This window comes from Peromyscus californicus, unplaced genomic scaffold, assembly GCF_007827085.1.
Source record: "Peromyscus californicus insignis strain IS unplaced genomic scaffold, ASM782708v3 Scaffold_23__1_contigs__length_62951481, whole genome shotgun sequence".
NCBI classification, from domain to species: domain Eukaryota; kingdom Metazoa; phylum Chordata; class Mammalia; order Rodentia; family Cricetidae; genus Peromyscus; species Peromyscus californicus.
Window position 1 is genome coordinate 46,494,761 of NW_026294534.1, and position 25,677 is coordinate 46,520,437.

Consider the following 25,677-nt stretch of genomic DNA (forward strand, 5'->3'; position numbering starts at 1 on the left):
TTTTCTAGATAAGTGGTGTTGGTGTTGGACCAAGTTCTCCAGACTCCCCAAACCTGTTTCTCTCATCTATAAAATAACCACAATAATAACTACCTCACATTGTGGCTGTAAATAACAGATGCAATTATACATGTGTAGTACTTATGTATAATAGCATTTGTATAACATGTGTCGGGTACCAGTCACTGGCTTGTGCCCTTGAATTGTATTTAACTTATTATATGGTCTTCCCAACAGCTTTACGAAGTAGGTACTATTATTATCCTTGTTTTGCTGGTGAGAAAGCTAGAACTGGTGGTGCTCAATAGTTTCCTGAGGGTCACAGGGCTGATAGGTGTTGGGCGTGGCCTCAGGGAGGCTGAGCTATTTGCTATTTTGAGATTTCTACCCGACCCGTCCACTGTAAATGGTAAATATTCAATACTTACATTTTCCCTAGGGAAATAAGTATCCTTTTTGAAATTTCACAACATTTTGTTTTCATTTTAAGAGATCTTGATCAAAAACTAAAACAATCATAGGAATGTTCTCACAAAATTATATTAATAATGAATCTCAGATTTCTCATCTTTCTAGCCATGAATCACATTTTTAGTAGCAACTCACTGTGGCAGTGGAAATATGTAGTTCATGTAAACACAAGTTAATAATATAATTCACACGATTCACGGGTAAGTGGAAACACATTTATCAAAATCCACAGAGGAGTGAGGGTGTCATTACAGGATAAAGAATGTTTGGGGATTTTTATTTTTTAGACAAGAATATACAATAGGCTGTAGATATTTTTAAGTCAAAATGTACCTTTCTTATAAAATATATTAAAATTTTAAAGTATTTTCCTAAAAGTATTAATTTTTCTTATCTTAATATGTGAAGCAAATCAACACAGTAGCTGAACTCTCAGCATTCAAGCAAACTTATCCATCTTCTCTTGACACGACTCATGTCCACCTCTGCTTTTCTTCATCCAGCATGCACTCAGTACACACACACACACTTGGGCCAGATACTGGGAGACACACAGAGAAAAAGACACAGCCTTCTTTGGTGGAGGTGCTCAGATGGTCAACTAAGTATAGTCGGTGGAAAGCTGGACAGGTGACGACAGAAGCAGGTGAGGGAAATGGGAGGAGGAGGAGGAGATCCAGTGAGCAAGTCTTGCAGGGCAAGGTCATGAGGGTGGAGATTGGAATATGTTGTAACCGATACTTCTTCCCGGAATGTAGTGAGAGGCTACCAGATAAATATACTGCATTGATTAGATCATATACAGTACCCTGGAGTTAAAGAGTTTTCATCACCAGAATGGGGAAACATGAGCCCATCGACGTCTTTAGAATTTTTCCTGGTTTGGCATAGAAGCTGAATGGAAGAAATTTAAGGACAGATAAATTCAGGAGCTGTAGCTGTCATAAAAGGTAAGGTTCAACTGAAGCAATCAGAAATCGGTAGTGAAAAAGTGGAGATTGATAAGGAAAGTTAACAAGTCTTGATTTTGAAATCCTAGGTCTTCTTGGATAAAAAAAAAAAAAGAAAAGAAAAGAAAAGAAAAGAAAGAAACAAAGAAAAGAAAAGTCCTTGTTTCCCGACTCTCGTGAATGATTTATGAACAATCTAGAAACAATTTGTTAAGATGAATATTTATTGTGCTATTATTCTGTTCTAGGCCCTGTGGTAATGCTTCACATGCATTGCTTAATTCTTACTTAACAAATAAGGAATCTGAGGCAGACTAGAAGGAGCAACACCCACAAGGTCACCTTAAATCTCACCCATAGACCCTCAAACTCCTGTTTTTCTCCTAAATAGAGTCTTCAGTTTAAATCAACACTGCCCTTTTCTCTTTTTTTTTTATTTTTTAATTCGTTTTACATATCAACCACAGATCCCCTTTTGTCCCTCCTCCCCCTCTCCCCCACTCCCCGTCTCCTCCAACAGGGTAAGTTCTCCCATAGAGGGACAGCTAAGTAAGCCTGGTACATTCAGTTGAGGCAGGACCAAGCCCCTCCCTGCTTTATCAGGAGTGAGCAAGGTGTCCGACCATAGGTAATGGGATCCAGAAAGCCGGCTCATGCACCAGGGATCAATCACATTGCCAGGGGCTCCTCAGACAGAGCCAGCTACACAACTGTCTCCTCCATGCAGAGGGTGTAGTCATGTCCCATGCAGGTTCCACAGCTGTAGGTCTCAAGTTTGTGACTTCCTTTGAGCTTCGTTCAGTTGTCTCTGTAGATTTCCCCATCACGATCTTGACCCCTCCCCCCCCACCCCTGCCTTGCTCATAAAATCCTTCTTCCTTCTTTTTCACTGGACTCTCGGAGCTTGCATGGCTGTGGATATCTGCATCTACTTTTATCAGTTACTGGATGAAAGCTCTATGATGATAGTTAGGGTATTCAGCAATCTGACTACTGGGTAAGCCAGTTCAGGCACCCTCACCACTGTTGCTGGTAGTCTAATCTGGGGTCATCCTTGAGGATTCCTGGGAATTTCCCTAGCACCAGGTTTCTCCCTTACCAGATAATGTCTCCCTCTATCAAGATATCTTTTTCATTGCTCTCCCACTCCATCCCTCCCCCAGCTTGACCATCCTGTCCCTCATGTTCTCATCCCCCATCCCCTCCCCTCTATTCCCCCCCATCCCCTCCCCTCTATTCCCCCCCATCCCCAGTTTACTCACGGGGATCTCCTCTGTTCCCCCTTCCCAAGGTGATCCGTTCATCCCTCTTAGGATCCTCCCTGTTTCCTAGCTTCTCTGGAGCTGTGGGTTGTAGTCTGATTATCCTTTGCTTTACAACTGGTATCCACTTATAAGTGAATACATACGTGTTTGTATGTACTGTTTGTCTTTATGAGTCTGGGTTACCTTACTCAGAACTCTGAGATACCATCTTACAGCTATCAGAATGACTAAGATCAAAACACTGATGACAGCTTATGTTGGAAGGGATCTGGAACAAGGGGAACACTCCTCCACTGTTGGTGGGAGTGCAAACTTGTACAGCCACTTTAGAAATCAGTATGACGGTTTCTCAGAAAATTAAGAATCAATCTACCTCAAGACCCAATGATACCACTCTTGGGTATATACCCAAGGGATGCTCAAGCATACCACAAGGACACTTGCTCAGCTATGTTCATAGCAGCATTATTCATAATAGCCAGAATCTAGAAGTAACCTAGATGTCCCTCAACCAAAGAATGGATAAAGAAATTGTGGTACATATACACAATGGAGTACAACTTAGCTGTAGAAAACAATGACATCATGAAATTTGCAGGCAAATGGATGGATCTAGAAAATATCACCTCATCGTTTTCTTAAAAGAAAAACTTAATCAACTTCTAATCTCCCCAGTTACCACCCAACCCATGTTGTGTAATGATGGCCATGGCTCTAACACGATCTCTCCTCTACTCAGCTCCTTTCTCCTAAAATTTCAGCACTAAGTGCTGTGCCTTTTAAATATACCCATACTAGCTATTATTGCCCTAGCAAACTAAAAAATCTTTTGCCAAACTTCTACCCCTACCCCACCCCACCACCGCCACCCCCATCACCCCCACCTCATGTTCCTCAAAGCACTGGCCATTAGTAACCACTTCCTTCTTCTTGGAAACTTTCTCCTTGTTGAGCACAGCAAAGAGATGTCTTCAGACATCGTCACTCGTATTTCAGTAGTTTTTCTTTATCCAGCTCTGGCCAGGTCTTTCCTAGGGAAGGACCTGTTTCGTTTCTTTCCCTCTGTGCCGTGCATGCCATCAGCGCTGGCTTTCTGTTATTTGCCTTTATTATTATTATTTCTTGTCTCTGCTTTTCTCCTTCAACATGAGCCCTCACATGTAGCCACTGGTGAGCTTCCTACGCTTCAGTGCCTGGTCTCATACCCACGCACAGATGGGCAGGACTAACTGAACTTAGTGGGTTACTTGAAAAATAAGAGGAGGGGTTGGTGGGGCATAAGGACCTTGGTGGGAGCAAATAGGGGGTTAAGGTGGTCATTTTTCCTTGTATCCGTGCATGAGATTCTGAAGAATAAAGTACAAAATTTAAAATACTGTCTCTCCACTTCCTCTTCTCAGTACAATGCTGAAATATAAATATCTTCCTATCCTCTTTTCTCAACATTTTTTTTTTCAAGATCGAGTTTCAAGGCAACTTTGAAACCAGTTGGCTCAACACCAACTCGAATTTATGCAGCCTTCCCAAACACTTCCCTGAGGAACCAGGCACATTCCCTAAGATTTCCTTCTATACGCAGGCAAAGTACACAAAGAATTCATTCTGCTGTTAATCTCGGGCTGCCCAGGGTGCTCTGATTTCTTTGTTTATGAAAATAGATGCCAATGAATTAAACCGACAGATTGTACTTTGAAGCCTGCCGCTGTGAACGTGAGAAAGGGCGAAGCTTAGTCAGTGGACCTGCGCCCTGGCACACAGCGCTCCAGTTCTTGCGGGCTCCAACCCAAGTCTAGAAACTGAACCTTGCGGGGGCCAGGACCTTCCAATGAGTAAGCTTCCACCAAAGCCGCAATACATCAGGCTACCAGCGATGCTGACCGTCTAAGCGAAGGCATGGTTACAGACCTTCCAAGATGACACACAATTGGCACAGATCTGAAACAGGATCGCTGAGGGGGTTCTTCAAGCTCTAGCGCTGAAATATGATTCAGTTTAAGGTCAGAGCAAAATTAAACTCTCATGCCCGATATTTGTACAAAACGCCAGTAAATAAAGTTATCATTGCTCACTCCTACCTTACAACAGTATTTGTTTATGAGATGAGAAATGATGCAAAAGCTTTAATACACACACACAGAGAGAGAGAGAGAGAGAGAGAGAGAGAGAGAGAGAGAGAGAGAGAGAGAGAGAGAGAGAGAGAGAGAGAATCGTCCCTTAACATTTTGTGTTCATTCTTTGGCTTGCTTGTAGCTCAGTATCCGTCAAGAGTAGGAGGAGAAATCCCAGTTCTCCAGCCTCTCCTCTGCTCTCCTATAGGATTAGCCTTTGAGTAGTCCAAGAAACTTTTTAAGAAAGTTTTTTTTCCCCTTCCTTTCTGCGTTTCCTCCGTCAGCTCAGCACCTTCAAGCAACCAGAGGCTTGGGAGCAAATTCTCCCATGGACAAAACCGGAAAGCCTAGAAGGCAAAAGTCACCCCGGGTCGACCCGGGTGCTTGGGGGCAGGTGACAGAGGGACAGTTTCCTAGGCGCTGGTTTGACAGTTTCATCCCCGCCCACTGGCAAGAGCGCTCCTAGGGCCGCTGCACAGGCGCACAGAGGGGGCCATAAAAGCTGCAGCCGCGCAGAGACGCGGAGCTCGCCCACCCCCGGCGGAGCCGCGACCCGCCATGCACGTGAACGGCAAAGTGGCCCTGGTGACCGGTGCAGCGCAGGGCATAGGCAGAGCCTTTGCCGAGGCTCTGCTACACCATGGCGCCAAGGTAAGGACCTCTCTGTCCACCCACACGCCGGAGCCCCAGCCCCGAGGGTTGCAAAGCCCCAGGCTCGCTAGCAGACCTCCAACACCGCTGGCTGGCAGAGAACCCGAACTTGGATGAGCACATTCTGAGGTCTAAGAAGGGAGCGTCTTGTTTATTCATTGCTCGTGTGTCCCGCGGCTTGGTGTGGCAGAGCTGCCCACAAGACCTGCTCCCATTCTCTCTCTCTCTTCTTGTTTGTAGGTAGCCTTGGTGGATTTGAATCTCGAGGCAGGTGTAAAGTGTAAAGCTGCCCTGGATGAGCAGTTCGAACCTCAGAAGACTCTGTTCGTCCAGTGTGATGTGGCTGACCAGCAACAGCTGAGAGGTAAGACATGGGAAATCAATCCATAGACTCGGGAACACGCCCTGAGCAAGCAGCAACCTGAAGACTGCCAGGTAAGAGCCCGACAAGGCTGAACGCCAGCATCGCTCCCTTGGAAGAAGCTGCGACCTTCTAGCTCCCATGGATAGTTTGGACTGTTATGGTTCTTTCTGACAATCCAATGGCCGTAAAAACTGAAGGGAAGACAGGACAGCCTAAGAAATCCTTTTATTTTAGTTACTTGGCAGCACATAATGTAATCAAATGTCTTTTGTGTATTCGAAGACAGTGCTGCTACAGTAATTACTCGGTGAGGGGACAGGCTTAGGAACTGTGGCAATAACTCCCAGAAAGCTGGAAGACGCAGTTAAATGACAAGCAAATGCGGCATGCTTCAGACTACAAGTTCAAGGGTCAGGGTCACAGGCAAACCACATACTTTTAGCTAGATGTTTTCTCTGGGTTTCCCCCCTCTGAGATGGCTCTTAATCACTGTGTGGTGTTAGAAGGAAAGAAGGAAAGACTCTATCGCCTTTCCCCAATGTTTTCCTGTTTTTCTGTGACCTCTTAAAATAGACTTGCAAAATATCAGGAAGAATATTGGCGTCAGCACTATACACTGGCTGTATAGAGGGCTCCAAGAATTTTCTTAAAGAAAATTTCCCAGGGGGGAAACATAGGAAAAAATATTGGTTTTTCACAAGGTGTTATTCAAAGGAATGAAGTAAATTGGTGGGCACATCTTTAATCCAGAAGTCAGAAAACAACACCAGGTCCACGCTAGAGCTTAAAGGGATACTGAGGTCCTAGGTGTCTTACAGCTTAAGATATCCTATGAATAAAATGGACTGATCTGTTAGAAGACAGTGAGTCTAAAGATAAGGGAAACTGGATTAAAGAGAATATCATTAAAATATGAAAGTGATGATATGTCAGGCAATAGAGTTAGCATGCGCGAGTAGAACAGATTTTTAAGGGCAGTCGTTAACAGGGCATGCTTTACCAGAGGATAGTTTTATTGAAAGCATGTTAATGACATTTAGGTTCAACCAAGAGCCAACATTTATTCTGCTGGAATAGAGGACCAGTATAGATCATTCGTACGGCTTTACCCAAGACATTTAATGTATGTTATTTTGCCAGTATTTAAAATGCGTACCATGGCTATGAAGATATTTATTAAGCATAAGTAATTGTGAAGGAAACTCAGACACATAATAAATGACCCGGAAGGCCTGTCAATCATAAGAAGTTCACCTGTTGTTTAGAGTGAACAGGCATAAAAATGGAAGGATGACAGTGATGCTCACAATGTCACAACTGAAGGCTGCTGGGACTTGTGAAACTGTTTAGATACATTGTGACAATGCAGAGTTGGAAGGGTTCTTGGAGACATCTAGACATGTTATTGTACAAATTAACAAACCGAAAGAACACAGACATTTAGATGAAGTATAGAGTGTCGTAGCATGTAAATGTCAGAGGGAGCCAAACTTTGAAGTCACATGAACCAAGATCTCAGTGATATGTCAAAAAGCAGATGGCACAGGGCACTTTGGCAAAATCAAAGCAGTGGCAACTAGGAGGAAAGAAAACTGAGGAAAAATCAGACATATGTATTTAATAATTTAAACCTAGGATAGAAGGGGCAGGGGCAGGTTAATATTCCTTGACCTTTTCTGGAACCAACTGAAGACTTAAGAAATGGTTTTAAAAATCCATTAAAAAGTAAAAAAGTTTGTTTTATTGTTATTATTTTTGTTGTTTTCCAGTTTGGCCCAATGAGTATAAAATGATGCTTATGCAAAATCTTGGAAAATGCACTTCACAATCAACTTGCATGTTTATTGCCTCCCCAAAAATATTTGATGATTGTTAATAATTCTATAAATTTGTTTCAGTCACGTTAAATTTTGTATTGATCTGCCTATTTAAAGAAACCCATGGGTTCACTTGCAGGGCTGGAAATAGACTTATGCCCCGTGAAAGGAAAAAACATAGTTATTGTCTATAGGCTGAAGTAATAGAAATAGAATAAAAGTGACCACTTGTTAAATCTATAGAACTTCATAAAAGGATGCTTTAAGAAATATGAGCTTCCCAATACCAAGGTGGTAAGGCCAACTTTGAACTGGATATAGAGGGTTTACAGACTTTGATAGATGGTTAGACAATGCAATGTGTGAGATTCAGGTCTTGGAATCTATATAAACTTCTCCAACTGAACACAGTTTTATACAAATCCATAATGTAAAGCAGTAATGATAATAAGAGGGAAGAATGAAACAAGAAAATAACATTAACATGGTAAAATCAACTGAATAAAAAGTAATCTTTCACTAATTAGGACAGCAAAGATTCCTGGAAAAATGGTCGTGATGGATTTAAATGCATGAGTACTGAGTTAGTTTAATGTTTTGTGTATACAATAGAGCTTATTAAAAGGGGATATTTGAAAAGCTAGGGTCATGGTCCCTATGGTGGAGCACTTTTCTATAGTGTGTAGGCCCTAGATTTGACCCTTGATGCAAACAAACGCAAAGAATGTGTATTATAGTCTATACCAAGGAGTTACAATAATTTTCTAAGAAGAGAAAGATACTAACTGCCCAGACCGAACTCAGGAGGGCTCTTAGTTTGCAATGCTCACTTCTCTAATATCTGCTCCATCAATTTATTGATTATGGAATGCTAACATGAATTCAAATCATCTAAGGATATGTTGAAGTAAGATTCTGATTCAGTGGGCATGCAAGAACTATACTGCATTTCTAACATTTGGGTAATTCTAGGTATTACCCAGAGTTAGTCTGCAGACTACTTACTGAGAACCAGATTATGAGTGTACTTCTTACTAAATGGTCAAGTAGACTTAAAAATCCCACCAAATTTAGTAGTGCAAGCCTGTAATTTCAGCTACGGAAGCTGAAGAACGAGGATTCCACATTTAACAACAATCTAGGCAATGTAGTGAGATCCTGACTCAAAATAAAAAGTAGAAAGATGGCTAGGGATATAACTCAGTTGGAGAGTGCTTGTATAGAATGTCAGGTCCTAAATTCAACCTCTGGTCCAACAATGAAATAGAATAAAATAATAAAGTAGACTCAATGAAGTCCATAGGAAATTATTTAAATACATATGTGGAAAATGAAAATCTCTCTCTCTTTTTTTATTAGATACTTTTAGAAAAGTCGTAGACCATTTTGGAAGATTGGATATTTTGGTCAATAATGCAGGAGTGAACAATGAGAAAAACTGGGAACAGACTCTGCAAATCAATTTGGTAAGCTGTATTAGACTCAATTATTCACTAAGACTATTCAGTACCACTTCTGCATATCTAAAATGTTATTATAGTCACAGAATAACAATAATGGCCTTCAGTGTAGAAAAATGGAAGTTACAGAAAGCTAGCAAATTATCTTTTCATAAATATGATGATACTTGATATTTGTAATTATGAAAACATGTCTTAAAATATTAAAGAGAAGCAAAAACAAACAGTTCACCAATAACCTGACATACATGAATAAGTGAAACTGAAATTTTGGTATCTATAAAGTTTTATTAGAATACAACCCTGAAGTCATTGTTATGTTTTCTGCATCTAGCTTTGTGCAGTAACGGCAGACTGAATGTTATGACAAAAATCTCATGGCTTGCAATGCTAAAAATATTTACTGTCTAGTCCTTAACAAGTTAAGATTGCTAAACCCTGACTCAACTTACGTTTTGAAAAACAAGTCTTGAATTCTAAAAATAGATCAGAAAACAAGGTTAAAGAGATCATTGAACTTTATAGTTAATAAGACTTTTGCCATAAAATTCAGTAATTCAGTGTGTGTGTGTGTGTGTGTGTGTGTGTGTGTGTGTGTGTGTGTACATGTGCATGCATGTTCTTGTGTGTGATATCCACATTTGAAGATGAGTTAGCTCTGAAGTAAATTGTGAGTAAAATTTTAAAATGAGGTTTTTAATTCATCCAGTGTTGTACAAGTGGGTAGATTAGGTAGATTATAACATTTTATGAACACCCTCAACATAAGGCTATTGTGGTTTAATAAAACTCAAACCTTTCCCCAGCATTGCAAGAAAACAGGAACAAAAACAGAATGTTAAGAAGTGTGTAGCTAAAACAAAATGTCAGATGGATTTTATACAGGGCCACCATGCCCTGGCTCAAGTTATTACAAATTTGCTAAGCAGCCAAATGTCAAGTACAGCACAATGACTTCATGGGTGAGAATACAGAGTACTGTTTCATGAGCTTCCTCCTAGGAGATAATAAGCTTAAAAACAGCAGCTAGATGGGGCTGGAAAGATGGCTCAGCAGTTAAGAGCATGTTTTCTGTTTTGCTCTGTTCCCCCACCCCACAGGAGTGAGTTTAGGGGTCCTGATCTATTGATCTGTTGCCGTGGATTTATTGCCTACCATTGATCTATTGCCAAAATGATCATTTGTGATTTTGCAAATACTCATTCTGTCTAGAACATTCTTGGTGAGCTCTGAGGGGTTACATATGGCCCTCCAGTTGCCTTCAGACAAAGGGAGAAGCTCAAAAATGGCTTTTGAGACAGTAGAATGGGTGCATTTCCTGTGTGGGAAGGGCTGATGAGATCAGCAGGGTGAAGAATAAGTGAGGGGTAACTATGGTAAGTAATGAACGTGCAAGGACACACACACACGAGATGGTTTGGCAAATCACCAAAGACTGTGCCAAAACACTGAGACGCACACAAAACCACTCATACTAATTTGTACAAGATTCTTTGTATTTCTACCCTCTAAGAACACAAAAAGTAATTTTCTGCCTTCACAGAACTTAATTTGTGCTAGCATGAATTATGCATCTAAAAACAGTTCTAATGGAATTATACACTGCAGAGTTTCTATGAGAATGGTGGAAATATGCTGGATAGGATTTCTCAGGAGGATGCATTCGGAATGGAGGTACAGAGCAATGGTATAATTATCTGTTTCGTATATATGAATCCTGAACTCAGCCCTCAGGAAAAAACAAAAAGGATGCTCTTAACTGCTGAACTATCTCTCCAGCTCCATCTAATTCCTATTTTTAAGCTTATTATCCCCAAAATTCATGAAACAGTACTCTGTATTCTCACACAGGAAGTCACTGTGTTATACTTGACATTTGGTTACTTTGCAAATTTGTAATAACTTTGGCAGGTAGGTAGGTATAGAATTGCTTCAAATATTAGTAAAGCAATTCGATAATGTGATTCTTTTAACATTTTGAAGCTTTTGTAAACATAAACAATTCATCTCCATGCAGATGAGAAATACAATCTAATTTTGATAAATAATTAACATATATTGAATCCTTTAGCATATTCAAATAGAAAGCTGCTATTGATGATTATCTTTCCAGAAATACTAGTTGACTACCGATTTCCTCTGGGGAAAAAGGGGGTGCATATTCGGAATTAGTCAAAACTAAAGTTTAGTCCTGAATGTAACAATTTATGGACTCTATATAAATATCTCTGACCTTGACATTCACAGTTGTGAAAGAAGTTAAACTTCTTGCCTCTAAGAACCATTAAGGTTAAATAGGACACAATTTGTGTGAAGGATACAGCCCAGTGTTACTACAGAGACATTCAATAAAGCAAATTTCCCTTCTAGGTACCAGAATATATATTTGTGCACAATCTCCTTTTCATATGAAGTGGATTTTTCTGCCTTATTGTTCCTCTAATAAGGAGATAAATTGAGAAAACAGGCAGAACTGTTGCTGCTTAAATAAAAAGTTTATTATGGATTCATCAATAAGAGCTTAAGAAAAAGCAAAAAGCATGCTGTTGGAGTCGAGCCCACGGGGAGGTCAGCCATATGGCAGACAACAGACACACAGTGGGGAGAGTAACATCAGAAAAAGAATGAAAAAATCCCAAAGTATTCCACAGAGTATACAAGACTCTGACCAGCCCCCAAAGGACAAAAATGGAAGAGAGAGGGGAAAAAAGGAGAGTTACTCCTGAGTCAGGACTCAGAAACCTGAGCAGACCCAATAGAACCTCACTGTGGTTAGTAGGTGTCTGCTGCACTTGAGTAAGGATTCTGGGAGGGAAAAATACATTGTCTCATTAAGTTAATTATCTGCTCCCTCTTTAGGTTAGTTTAAAGAAGCATTGTTCTTAATGTGTTTGCTTTTGTTGGCTCCAAAGGAGATTAATAGCAAATGAAATATGTAACCATTTGCTGCCACTGCTACTCTGTAACAAGGAAAGTTCTAGCTGAAGTATATTAGCAAGAATTGCTAAATTGTAAGTATCTCTAGCCAAGTAGAAGACATTATATCTAGCACCAAAACAAGGATAAACTAAAAAAAAAAAACCTTAGACATGAAAAATTAAACAATGAAGGAGATTTCAGAAAAATAATCTCCATTAATGTTCTTTGGGAACTGGCCTGGAGAAAATACAAGGATCTTAAAAAGCAAATTTGCATGGTTTAGATGCCAGAATATTCTCAATTACAATGTAGTGTAAGAACTATAAACTGTGAAGTACCTCAAGAGGAGGGGAATGAGATGAGGGAAATGGAGAAATGACAGACTGGGAATTTCAGTAGTGAAAAATATAAGTGTATGTCTCTCTGAGTATGCATGTATGTACACTGTGTATGTGTGCTGTAGAAACATATGAAACCTGATAAGAAAGAAAGCAAACAGGATATGTTTTTTCTAGATGTCTGTGTTACTAGAGAATTATTTCCAGTACAGAGGAATAGAAAAGCATGGCTGTAAGTTATAGAACACTGCAATTAGCAAAAAATTCTAACACTTGCAATAGGTTTTAATTATAATTTTAGTATTATATATAAAAGTTGACTCTTCATAACTAAAAGTATTGAATGAACATGTTGATTTGATCATTTTGTCAACAGTTAAAGAATTTCTCCTCTTTGAAGTTAGAGAATTTTTTTCCTATGAAGTCAAGAACAGAATTTTAACTACATTCACAATGTATCTTAAATAATACCACAGAACCAATTTATATTCTGTTTTATCTAGAAATGTCATATAATTTTATCTTGATGCTTGATTTAGTGATCCAATATTATATATATATATATATGCATTCCTCAAAACAAAGAAATATTAACAAGAAATATTTCATTCTATGATTTTTTTAAAAAGTTCCGTGTGTGTGTGTGTGTGTGTGTGTGTGTGTGTGTGTGTGTGTGTGTGTGTTGTGTTGTGTGAAATCTGGAACAAGGAAAAGTTTTTTTTTTTTAGGAAAAGATTTTTATGATAAAAAAGTGAAAATATCATTTGTATACAGCCCAAACATTGGATATTCCTTGAAATTTGTCCCATCAACACTTTAACTTAAAAAGTTATTCAGTTCTTGAACTTAGATGGTTAAGAAAAATATTCCCTTGTCCACCTCTACAGAAAATATGGAAATGAATCCTGCTTTTTAAAACTTTAAAACTAGGGAACTGGAGAGATGGCTCAGCAGCTCATTGGCTGCTCTTTCAGAGGATAAGGATTTGGTTCCCAGCATCCACAGAGTGACTCACCACCCTATGTAACTCCAGTTCCAGGGATCAGATGCCTTTCCCTGACCTTCAAAGGCACTGGCTACCCACCTGATGCCCATCCATACTGGCAGGCAGACACTCATACATATAAAATAAAATAAATACATTTTTAAAAAAATTTAAAATTGAAGCATAAACTTTTGTACATTTCTTATCTTACTACAACTTGAAGAATTTTAGAAACACAGAAGCAGAATGTCAGGAAAGCTTTAAATAGCAGAATAAAGGCATATACTAATGTATGTAAACTAGAACCTTACTCAAGCATGCTGAAGAATTGGGCAGAAATTAACAAACAGAACTGATTTTAGTAATTTCAGCCATGTACATATTTTTCCTTCTTATATAATCCATTTAGGTGGTTTTTTTTCACTTAGAGGGAAGTGTGATAAATTATTTAATGCCCCTGCTTAACTGGAAAAATGCCTTAAATGAATAGAATTTTCAATTTACCTTTTTGTTTTGTTTTGTTTTGTTGTTGTTCTAGACATACTAGCAGGAAATGGAATCTCCCTAAACATTTTCCAAGAAAGTACTTTTTCAAATGAAAAGAAGGAAAACACTAGTATGTACCCCTAGTTTCAGACTCATGGCCTATTGACCTTTATCTGTGCATTACTATAGAGTATAGATAAAGCAAGAATTAAGCTGTCCAAAGTGAATTTTCAGTTTTGAAAAGCTTAAGCTGAAAGAGAGAAGAGTTCAGAGAAGTAAAAGGAAACATACTATCAGTTTTCTCTGGAGTTATTTCAGAGAGTAGGAAATTCTTAAAAGTTAGAATAAAAGTTGAGTTCCCACTGAAGGGGTGAGCAGGGAAACTAGTGGACGATCAGAATAAAGCCATCAGCAGTGTGGAATAACATTAAGTAGTAGATATGTCTAAAGACTGTGTCTAAGTAGCAGAAAATCTCCGCTCAAATTACAACTAGAAAAGAGTCATGTGATTTCCCCAAACTGAAGGGCTTGGGATTATCCGACACTGTACACCAATGTTTTCCTCATGATCTAATCTCTTTAGCCCCGCCATCTTTTATTCAGGTTTCATCTTCATGATGTTAGTATCTTAGCTGTGCTTTACAGTGACTGAACAGTCACCAAGCAATGTAAAGGGGAAAATGTAGCCATTTCTTCATACCTTTCTTAAGAACAACAGATTTCACGATCGCATTCTTCACCTCCACCTTCACCTCTCTATCCACAGGTCTCACTAGCCATAGCTGAGTCATACTCTAGGTCTCAAACACAGCACTATAAAGGGGGATGGAATTTCCCTGACTGAATCACATCAGCCAGTGTCTACACTAATTCTAGGAACGTCACGTTCTACTGTGTTACATGGAGAAGATGCATATAGATGTAAAATAGATAGTTTATGCTGTAATCCCAGCACAAACGATGATGAGGCAGGAAAACTTCCTTGAGATCAAAGTTCACTTGGGCTACATAGTGAGATCTGGGCCAACCTTGGTCTTTGTGTGAAAAGCACAACAGACCCTGGATAGACAATCCAATCCTGAGAAAAGAGAACAATTCTTGGGGTAACATAATACCTGATTTCAAACTACAATTTGGAGTTATGGTAACAAAAACAACATGATATTAACGCAGAACATATATGTAGATCAATAGAATAGAATAGAAACCTCACATTTATACCATCATACATAGTTAAAACTATCTGAAATTTCACAGGGATGCTAAAACCATACATTAGAGAGTCTCATCAACAAGTGGTATACATATGTAGAAGAAAGAGGTTAGATTTCTGTTCTTCACTCTGTACAAAAACCCACTCAAAATGTTTCTGAGATATTAATGTAAGACCTAAAACTCTGGAAGTCTTAGAAGAAAATCCTGAGGAAATACTTTAAGATACACACATAGGCAAAAGCTCTCTGAAAAGAGCTTCAGTCCTTGGGAAAATAAACAAATGAGTGAGGAGACTGCTTACAGAATGGGGAAAAAATTTCCTAATTATTCATCTCATGGAAGATTAGTAATCAGAATATATAAAGAACTCAAAGAGAAAAATAAACACACTCTTGAAGTAAAAAGCAAAACCATCAATAAATGAGCTAATGAAAGTGAACCAGCAAGTCTCAAAAGATAAAAATACAAATGTAACCCATAAACATCAACCAAACTTCCAACATTCTTAGCCACCAGGAAAATGAAAATGACGCCGGGCGGTGGTGGCGCACGCCTTTAATCCCAGCACTCGGGAGGCAGAGCCAGGCGGATCTCTGTGAGTTCGAGGCCAGCCTGGACTACCAAGTGAGTTCCAGGAAAGGCGCAAAGCTACACAGAGAGACCCTGTCTCGAAAAACCAAAAAAAAAAAAAAAAAAAAAAAAGAATGAAAATGACAGGATCTATCTCATGGCAGTCAGAATGACCGTCAACGGAAAGTAAATAAAATAATGTTGACGAGGATGTTGGGAAAAGGGAGCCTTTGTACACTGCTGATAAGAATGTACATGCTTGCAAATGAAAATTCAGTTTTCTCTATGGGTGTCCACGTGAAAAGATAAATTACTCTTAGGGATATAGGCTGCATGCCCAGACATAGATATGCCCATAAGTTAGGTGAACTTATGTAGAAATATGATAACTTACACTAATGTTAGGAGGGCAAAAAAAGCAAATCAGGAGCAATTAAAAATTTAAAGCATGCAAAAACTCTCATTGATTATACTTGCAGATCTCCCTACATACCTGAGTGAGCAACATATTTGGTATGTAGATAGATGATAAAGACTAATAGCTGTATCGCTCTTTCCATTTTTTCTCCTGGGTTAGGTTTCTGTTATCAGTGGGACCTACCTTGCTTTGGATTACATGAGTAAGCAAAATGGAGGCGAAGGTGGCGTCATCATCAACATGTCTTCACTAGCAGGTAAGAACAATTCTCATTTTAACAGGAATTTTTTTCTTATTGATAATTTGGACCACAGAAGTAAATCTGTGAAGTATATGAATCATCATAACAAGATTGAATTAAATCTGGTTATTTGTTTCCTTAAAGATTTTTTTAGATTTTTCTACACATAATGCAAAAAATTTGAACAATGCATCTGTTACTTCTTTTCAAAGTTATCTTTACGGTGATATTGCTTGTGTGTGTGTGTGTGTGTGTGTGTGTGTGTGTGTGTGTGTGTGTATTTCCAGTTACTTGTTTTCAAAAATTATTTTAATACTTCCCAGCAGTAATACTTGTGAAAAAAAACTTTTGACAAAATAAAAATTACTAATGTGATGTCACCTATCTCTATTCCCTTGTGAATTTAGTGAGAATGTGTAATTTTAAACTGTGACATCATTTGTACTAGTTGGTGTATGTTAAGCTGTTAAACAATATCCAAACACATCTTAGTTTTGAGATATAATTAGTTTTGACAACATCTGTGTATTATCGAGGGCAAAATTTTTAGTCCTGGGTACCTAGTCTATATACAGCAAGTTGGAAAACCTGGCTGACAGAAGGTCTTCACCTCTATCACAGAGCTACTAGTGTTGATCTGCAGTAGGCAGAAACCTTTTTGTCCAGTAGAAAGAAGTAAGGCATGTGGAGGACACATCACTGCTCTTCCTCCCCCACCCACCCAAGCCATGGCAGACCTTACTGTGCTTACATTCCAGTGCAGAATTTGACCCATGATTCATCTAGCTACTTGAAAAATCTGGAAAATATTTTCTAATTGTACATGTAAGAAAAATGGTTTCAGTGGACAGCTGATCTTTTGCCACACCGAGGACTGAAGAAATGAGGCCACACAAGCAATCCAAAGGTGGTTTTCATTCAGAATAAAGTGGTTTAATGTCAGCAAAATGCTGTATTCTTCAATAACAGCCGCCAATGTGTGGAGCGACTCAGTTAAGTAACTATACTTTTTACAACTCCAGTGAGGGATGGATGTGCTGGTCCACACCTGTATCACCAGCACTTGAAGGAGCTCAGGTAGGAGGAAGGAGGACGGCCCAGATTAGAAGCCAGCTTAGCCAGCAGCAATGCCCCGTCTCAAACAAATGAACAACAACAACAGAATTTCTCGGAATAATTCACCAATGCTTCTAGAAGGGTGCAAGTGAAGCCATGACATTTAAGAAGACTGCTCACACTTGATAGCGAGTCTAAACTCTTCTTTGTCCAAGATTATGAGCCTAGGAAGAACATAAAGGAAACTGAAACCCTGTCTTGAATAAATCTTTCCCTTTGGCTGGTCCCTCCAGGCCTCATGGGGGAGGGGGTCCCGACCCTCAAGGCTGTTGCTAACTTTCCTGTGACAGTGCAGCTTTCCCTCCTTCGACACACACGCTGGGAGCTGGCCTGAACCCCAAGGTCCAACGTGTCATCAAGAAGAGCAATTTAAGGGCCTCAATCTAATGTTCATTTTGCTTTCTTCGCTAAGAGCTGGCCCCATCATGCCACTTACCCATGGAGCTTTTTTTTTTTTTTTTTTTTTTTTGCCTATTTCTGACACAAGATCTATAACTATGTATAAGTTTTTGGTCCTGCAGGTGCAACTGTGGATTATTAGAAATTCAGTGATAGGATATTGCTTTGGTTCTAAACTAACTTTCTGATCCTATTATCATAATGACTATTATGTCGTCTCAAATTCCTCCTCCCTTTGATTTTCATCCTAACATGTGAGACACCCCCATTTTAAAAGGCTAAACAATGGACTAAGTGTCTCTGTGTCCACTCTGCTCGGCTTTCAGGCCTCTTCAAGTGTCCTTTGCACAGCCAATGCAGCCTGCACACCTGCTGTATATCATTTCCTCGTTCTCATTAGCCATCTTCTGCTACCGCGCTTCCCACCCAGAGCTTTCGCTAACATGCCTTCATCGCAAAAGTTTCAGAACAGTCTTGCGTTTTATCAAGTAATGTCTAACTCATACACAGTGGATCAATTTGATAAAATTTCAGAGCATATATATATATATATATATATATATATATATATATATATATATATCCCAACATTAAAGAGGAGCAGACAAGAGAATGGCCAGTCTGAAGCAAGTCTGAGCTACATAGTGAGATTTTTGTCTCAAGATAAAAAAGGTTGAGCATGTAGCTCAGTAGAAGAGCACTCACCTAGCATGAATAAGCGCATGTGCGTGTACATGTACTTGCAGCCATATACACACACACACACACACACACACACACACACACACACACACACACATACACACACATGAACAACAGAGTATTAAAATAATAAGAGATAAAAGAGAACCCCTTATTCACAATTTTCTCAAAACCATATCAACAAATGTATGACCTTGAGTCATGGTACATAGATTGAGGTCATCAAACAAACAAACAAAACCTTAGAGGTATTATTAAATATTAAGTACTTTTTTGTTTTTGAGATTATAATTACATTATTTTCCCTTCCTTTCCTCCCTCCCTCTCATATACCCCTTCTTATTCTTTTTCAAATTTATGGCCTCCTTTTTTCATTAATTGTTGTTATATGCATATAAATATACATAGAGAGAAATGATATATATACATACATATATATGAAATATGTATACTAAATATAAGTTGCTAATCTATATAATGTTACTTGATCTATGTTTTCAGGGCCAACCACTTGTTATTAGATAACCAACTGAATACTCTTCCCTGGAGAAGACTATTTCTCCCTTTCAAAGTGTTTTTAATATTTACTTCCTGTTTGTTTTCCAAGCTTCCTTTGCACGTTTTTCAGTTTGGGTTTTGTTTTTTTTTCTGCTCACTCTAGTGCATGTAGAGTTGCAGGCCATATTCAGCTCATCTGGTTCAGCCCTTATGATTTCTTGTAGACCAGCAGAGTCCTTCACTGCCCTGGGAAAACCACAAGTTGTCACACTGGCTTGGGCAGAGAACTTATGAGTAATGACCACTCTGACACAGTTTCGAAGGCAGCTAATGGGTTTAACGAGCAGAGTGGATGAGCCTGAGCAGAGGAATGAATGTGTTCCACCTGCCCCTCCAGAAGAGGGTCTGGCCATTGCTCTCCACGTGGACTCTTCTATAGGAGTTTTTGTTTAAACACAATATACAAACACTCATTCTGTTCCATACTCAAGTATTAAAAAAAATGCTGGAGGGAGCAAGCGAGAATGAAGTCTGTCTTATTGCCGATGACTGGGTAACTGTGCGGGCACACGACACCTCAACAAGTCAAATGGGCTTCTTAGGATGGGAACGAAGTTCCGTGAGTAAGACCATTTAATAGGCAAGCGTGAAAACCTGAGTTCAAATCCTCAGCACTCATGCAGCAAGCTTGGCACCGCCACCCATGCCTGTAACCCCAATATTGAAGGGTGGAGACAGGAGAATGCCAAGAGCTCACTAGCCAACCAGCCTACTCAAAACAGCAAGCTTTAGATTCAATAATTCAGATAATTCATTGAATTATCTTCAACAGTCATTGAAACCACTAATTTCAAAGGAACTACACAGTGTGAAAAACATTGTAATAATGACTAGTTATAATAAAAGAAAACTCACCTTGCAATATTTTAGTGAATGTCCCGGGGTGGATCAACTTTTCCTACTATATGGATCCTAATGGTTCTGATGCACACTGTCATGAGTGTATGAGCCCCACTTCCTGATTGGCACTGCCAAAGCTTCCCTTGCTAGTCCAGAAAGACTAGTATCACTTTTGTTGTATTTAATCATAAAATAATTAAGAAGACGCATATTAGAAAGGACTGGTGTGGAATCTTAAATGTTTTAATGAGGTGTTTAGGAACTGGGCAGATTCACTGTTTCCTAGTATGGGAAGTAATAGTCTTCTAGAGCTGTGTTTCTCACTGCAAACTTTACTTAGGAATAGGATTTTGGGTGATCCTGAAACTCCATTCCAAGGAAAGAGGACATAGGTGTTCACTGCAAGAAATCTGGCTTCCACTGTGACTAGGGATCTTCACTGGCTGGGTAAAGGCCATCTCTGTTTCTTCTGGCAACATCACAGTAGGGACTGGACTTACAGGAAGTAGAATTTTGATGGAATATTAACAGCAATTTTCTGAGAATTAATCACTGAAAATATTCTTGGATTTATCTTCCTGAAAAGATTTTTATTATAAAATATGTAATAGTTGTAAATATTCTGTCACTTCTTATGTCATGCCACACTTTCACATATAACCTCTCAGTAAACCTAACAATAAAAAGAAAAGCCACTCGAGGATGGGGATGGTGCTAACTCAGTATGAGGACAGTTTCCTAGCGTGCATCAGTCCCTGTGCCGTATTCCAGAATCACACAAAGCTAAACAAAAAAAACCAAAACTGCCCTGAATAACGTGTTCTGTCATGTGAAAACCGTATAATGAGGAAGTCCCCAAGTTTCTTTGGTCATTTTAGGCATAAACATAGATAAATAGATCCCCACTACTTCTCCATTTCCCCCTCATATAAAAAAGTGGAGATAAAAATAGACAGATAAGCAAATGGTTAGTTTCCTTTGGGGTTGTATAGAAAATGTGGCAGATTTAGATCCTGTTTTTCTGACTCCAAAAATAGCATGTTTGGATTCACAATTTATATTCATAAATTGAGTTTTTTTCAGTATTTTTACATAGTATATTTTACATGATTCATATCTATTGAGAAAAAAATATGCTTGCAGATTCTATACAATTGTGAGAAAAACGTTAGCTTTTGCACAAAATAAAAAAATTAACTTTTTATTTATTGGGAAATGTGGCTATTAAGGCTGGGTTTTACAAGTATGGATAGAAAAATATTAAGAAGAGAATAAAATGAAAATAGAATTTTAGCACTATGACTTTATACATACATAAGTAATTTTCAAGTATTTCAAATGTCTTATATATACTATATAAATTATTTTATCATCTGGTATTATTTAGTAGTACCTCGAATAGTCATAGAAAACATTTATTTTGTGTGAAGAATTTCTCCTTCTACTGTGTTGTGATCTGCACAGCTTTGGAATTGACCAGACTCGAGAGATAGAGAGTGGATACAAGTAAAGAAAAACTGTGACTGGGTAGGCCATGAGCTCTGATAGCAATGAGCCAGGAGCCAGGAAACAGCCATGTTTGTTATATGCAACTGCACCAGGAGATGAGTTAGGGGTCTCGGTAAGGGAGCAGTCCAAAGGTGAAGTTATCAAGGAGAAAGAGTCTGGGCTTCATATTTTCCGTACACACTGTCAAGATCCATATTCAGAACAGAGGAAGACTTTACCATTCCCCTGAGCCTGATTCGCCAAAGATCCTGCTGTTCCATGGGTCTGAGGCATTAGAGTCCTTGACATGACTATGCTTACGGCATAAATGCTCATTCATACAGAAGTACACACACTGCTTACCCTACTGATTTTTTAAAACTGTATTTTATGTATATGTGTGTGGTGTTTGTTTGTGTGCACATCTTAACTTTTCAGACCGTTTGTTCCTCAGTGCGCCTAGAGCTCATCTAGACAGGCTGACCAGTGAGCTCTCAGTATCTGCCTGTCTCTGCCCACCCCTCAGTTCTGGGGTTCCAGGTGTACACTACTGTGCCCGGCTTTGTACATGGGTGCTGGAGATCTGACCTCGAGTCCTTACACTTTTACAAGCATTTTACCCACTGAAGAATCTTAAATTTATTATTGTTGGCAGACATAAAGGCTAGCATTAGGCTTGAGAGAGTGTTTTAAAAGAACCATCTTGTATTTTATTAGTCAACATAGTTATTGAAAAATACCATGCTTGACTTTTAAAATATCAAGTATCAATTTTAAAGCACCAATCAGAGATTTCTTACGATGTTAAATAAAAGAATATTTTTTATTAGTTTTAGGTATGGTGTGTGTCTGTGTGTGTGTGCCTATGTCTGTGAGTGTCTGTCTGTGTGTGTGTGTGTGTGTATGTCTGTGTCTGTGTGTCTGTGTGTGTGTCTATGTCTGTGTGTCTGTGTGTGTGTGTGTGTGTGTGTGTGTGTGTGTGTGTGTCTATGTCTGTGTGTGTGTGTGTGTCTATGTCTATGTCTATGTGTGTACACAGATCAGTGCAGGTGCCCCCAGAGGGACAGAGGCACTAGACCCCTGAAGCTGAAATGACAAGCAGTTGTGAACTACCTGATATGGCCATCCGGAAACAAACTGATCCTCGGCATGGGCAGAATACACTCTTAGCTGCCAAGTCATCTCTCCAGCCCCAGCACAACCAACTGTTTTGCTGTTGCTGCTGCGTTTGAATCCTTTACAGAAGGACAAATTAATTTATTTAGCAGGTATTAATTCCAGCAGCTTGACCTTAGGAGTCCTTGTATTGTCAAAGCTCCTTCTATGGACTTATCTAACCCTCATTGCAGCTGAATATTGTTAAAATAGGACTTGATTATAGTTTACTCTTAAAGGGAACTAAATTCAAAGTTCTTATATGAATCTACTTCCGTAAGTTTTTTTTTTTTTTTTGTGTGTGTGTGTGTGTGGTAGGATTTATAACAGTCCATGGTTTGCTAATTAGGATGCTGTCCCAGGTTTGTAACATTTTAGAAAAAAAAATATAGTTTCTTTTTTAAAAAAAATGCAAAGCAGATAGATGGGTAAATATGTCAATTAATCAATAATTTCAATTTTTATCTTAAGAGAAAATGATGAATGTTCCAGTATGTTGATGTAAAAATAACAAATTGTAATTGTATTTGTTAACTCTCTATGGTTGTGACAAAATGACTGGCTTGAAATAAGTTTGGAAGGATTTGTTTGACTCACAGTTTAAGGATATAAACAATTATGCCAGGGAAGGAAGGAAGTGTGCTTGTAATAATGAGCCTGTTTATGCTGGACAGATCGGGAGGCACAGAAAATGGAATGCTGTCACTCTGCTCTCTCTCTCTCTCTCTCTCTCTCTCTCTCTCTCTCTCTCTCTCTCTCTCTCTCTCTCTCTCTCTCTCTCTCTCTCCTTTCATCTACTCCCCGTCCCCCTTTTTTCTTTCTCAGTCCAGGACTCAGCCCTTCCTGGTTGCACCTCTATAGAAACATCCTCAGAGACACATGCAGAAGTGTGTCTCCTAGGTGATTCTAAAGGTAGTCAAGTTGACAAAGAAGATCAACTCTCATAGTGATGTTGTTACTATGTGTGTAGCATCATTTTAAGCATATTGTGTACATTGATTTACTGTAGACTCATAGTAGATTTTATTACTACCCCGGCTTGCATCAGAAAGCATTACAGTATGCGCCACTTATCTCTGCAGAGTTGACATGGCAGATGGGCTCATAATTCTGGATTGAAAGTGTGTCTCCTAGGTGATTCTAAAGGTAGTCAAGTTGGCAATGAAGATCAACTCTCATAGTGATGTTGTTACTATGTGTGTAGCATCATTTTAAGCATATTGTGTACATTGATTTACTGTAGACTCATAGTAGATTTTATTACTACCCCAGCTTGCATCAGAAAGCATTACAGTATGCGCCACTTATCTCTGCAGAGTTGACATGGCAGATGGGCTCATAATTCTGGATTGAAGATTTGAGCTCAGTCTGCCTGATACGCAAGGTCCAATCCACTGTGTTGTGATCCCTCTTGATACATTTAATTACAAAGATAACATTGCCTAGCTTAGTGGGACACGCCTGTCATCCCATCACTCAAAAAAGGTGAGGCAGGTGGATCTTGATTTCAAAGCTAGCCTGGGTTACATCATGAGTTCCAAGCCAAGCTGGAATACAGTTGCCAGATCCTGTCTCAAATAAAGTGAGACTAAAAATATTGTTTTCGGTAGGCTTCATTTTAATAGAGAAGTGTTAGGTTCAAAACAAAATTGGGCACAAAGTACGGAGAACGTGCCTACCTCTCTACTATCACTTAGTAGCAGTCTCTTTCACTAACAGCACCCTTTCTAAAGTACTCTATTTGTTCCAATAGATAAATATACCCTGGCACATTTTCACTTACAGTTCATAACTTACATTAGGATTCACTCTCCTACCATCACCACCTCCACCTCCACCACCACCACCACCACCACCACCACCACACCACCACACCACCACCGCCACCTCCATCACCATCACCATCACCACACCACCACCACCACCTCCATCACCATCACCATCACCACCACCACACCACCACCACCACCAGAACACGTATTTGATTAGATTGAAAGATCCTCGAAGTGGGTGAGTACAGTCTTTATTCACCAAGCCTCACTGAAATTTAGCATTCCCTTGATCATGAAGGTAGGCATGGTGCTGTGACTTCCTCATAAGGTCCACTCTTGGTGTAGACGTGAACAGACGACACTGACTCAAATTGGCAGCTATCTTATTGTGCATGCTGCCCTGTCTGCATGCTCTGATAACCCCCTGCTCTACCAGTTCATTTCTCCCCTATGCAGCCCTGGCAAACACACATCTTTCCCCTGTCTCCACAGCTTTGCCTTTTTTAGGAAGTCATGGCTTGAATCCTACCATATGTCATTTTTGCAGCTCAGCTTTGTTTCTTCACAATAAAAAATTTAGTTTCTGCCTCATCTGTTCATGGCTTGATATTTCATTTATTTTTAGTGCTAAGTACAGTGTACTATTTTATTCCTTTACTCATAGAAAGACATCTCACTTGACTCCAACTTTGGGCAGTTACACACAAGACCACTGGAAGCATCCACGCTCAGGTTTTTGTGAGGACATACGTATTCAATTACTTTGGGTTAGTGCCAAGGAGCACAATTGCTGAGTCGTGTTGTAAAAAGACATTTTTGTCAAACACTGCCAGGCTGACTCCATGGGGCCTGTGCCATTTTGCATTCCCACCAGCAATGACTCGGAATTCCTATTGTTCTATTTCACTAGCATTTGCGACTCTCAGTGTCTGGATTTGGGCTATTCTAATTAGTTCCGGCTAGTGAACTAGAATTGAAGTATGAAAATAATTTGTGACTGCCTGTGTGCCTGTGACAAAGAGAGAGGAATTGAGAGTATGTTGTCCAGGAACAGTGGGTACAAAGAGGACCAAAAACAGCAGTAAAAGATGAAGGGGTACCTCGTTTTAGTTTGAAATTTCATGAGGACACAATGAGGTTGAGCATATTTTCTTTCTCTCTCTTTATTATTGTTTTTTGTTTGTTTGTTTTTTGAGTCAGGGTTTCTCTGTGTAGCTTTGGAGCCTTTCCTGGATCTTGCTCTATAGACCAGGCTGGCCTCAAACTCATAAAGATCCGCCTGCCTCCCAAATGCCGCGATTAAAGGTGTGCGCCACCACCACCCAGAGAGCATATTTTCATATACCTCTTTGTCATATGTAGTATCTTCTTCAGAGAGGTAGTTTTATC

General features: G+C 39.3%; 1 protein-coding gene across 1 annotated transcript in view; it reads left to right on the forward strand.

Moving 5' to 3' along the window:
• Positions 1-3,601: 3,601 nt before the first annotated feature.
• Hpgd (15-hydroxyprostaglandin dehydrogenase) overlaps positions 3,602-25,677 on the forward strand; it is a 29,807-nt gene continuing 7,731 nt past the window's right edge. Inside the window, exons 1-4 of the mRNA XM_052752310.1 lie at positions 3,602-5,445; positions 5,686-5,809; positions 8,986-9,092; positions 16,177-16,273. Of these exons, the coding sequence (XP_052608270.1) occupies positions 5,353-5,445; positions 5,686-5,809; positions 8,986-9,092; positions 16,177-16,273 (421 nt within the window). The 5' untranslated portion in view covers positions 3,602-5,352. The remainder of the gene's footprint in view (positions 5,446-5,685; positions 5,810-8,985; positions 9,093-16,176; positions 16,274-25,677) is intronic.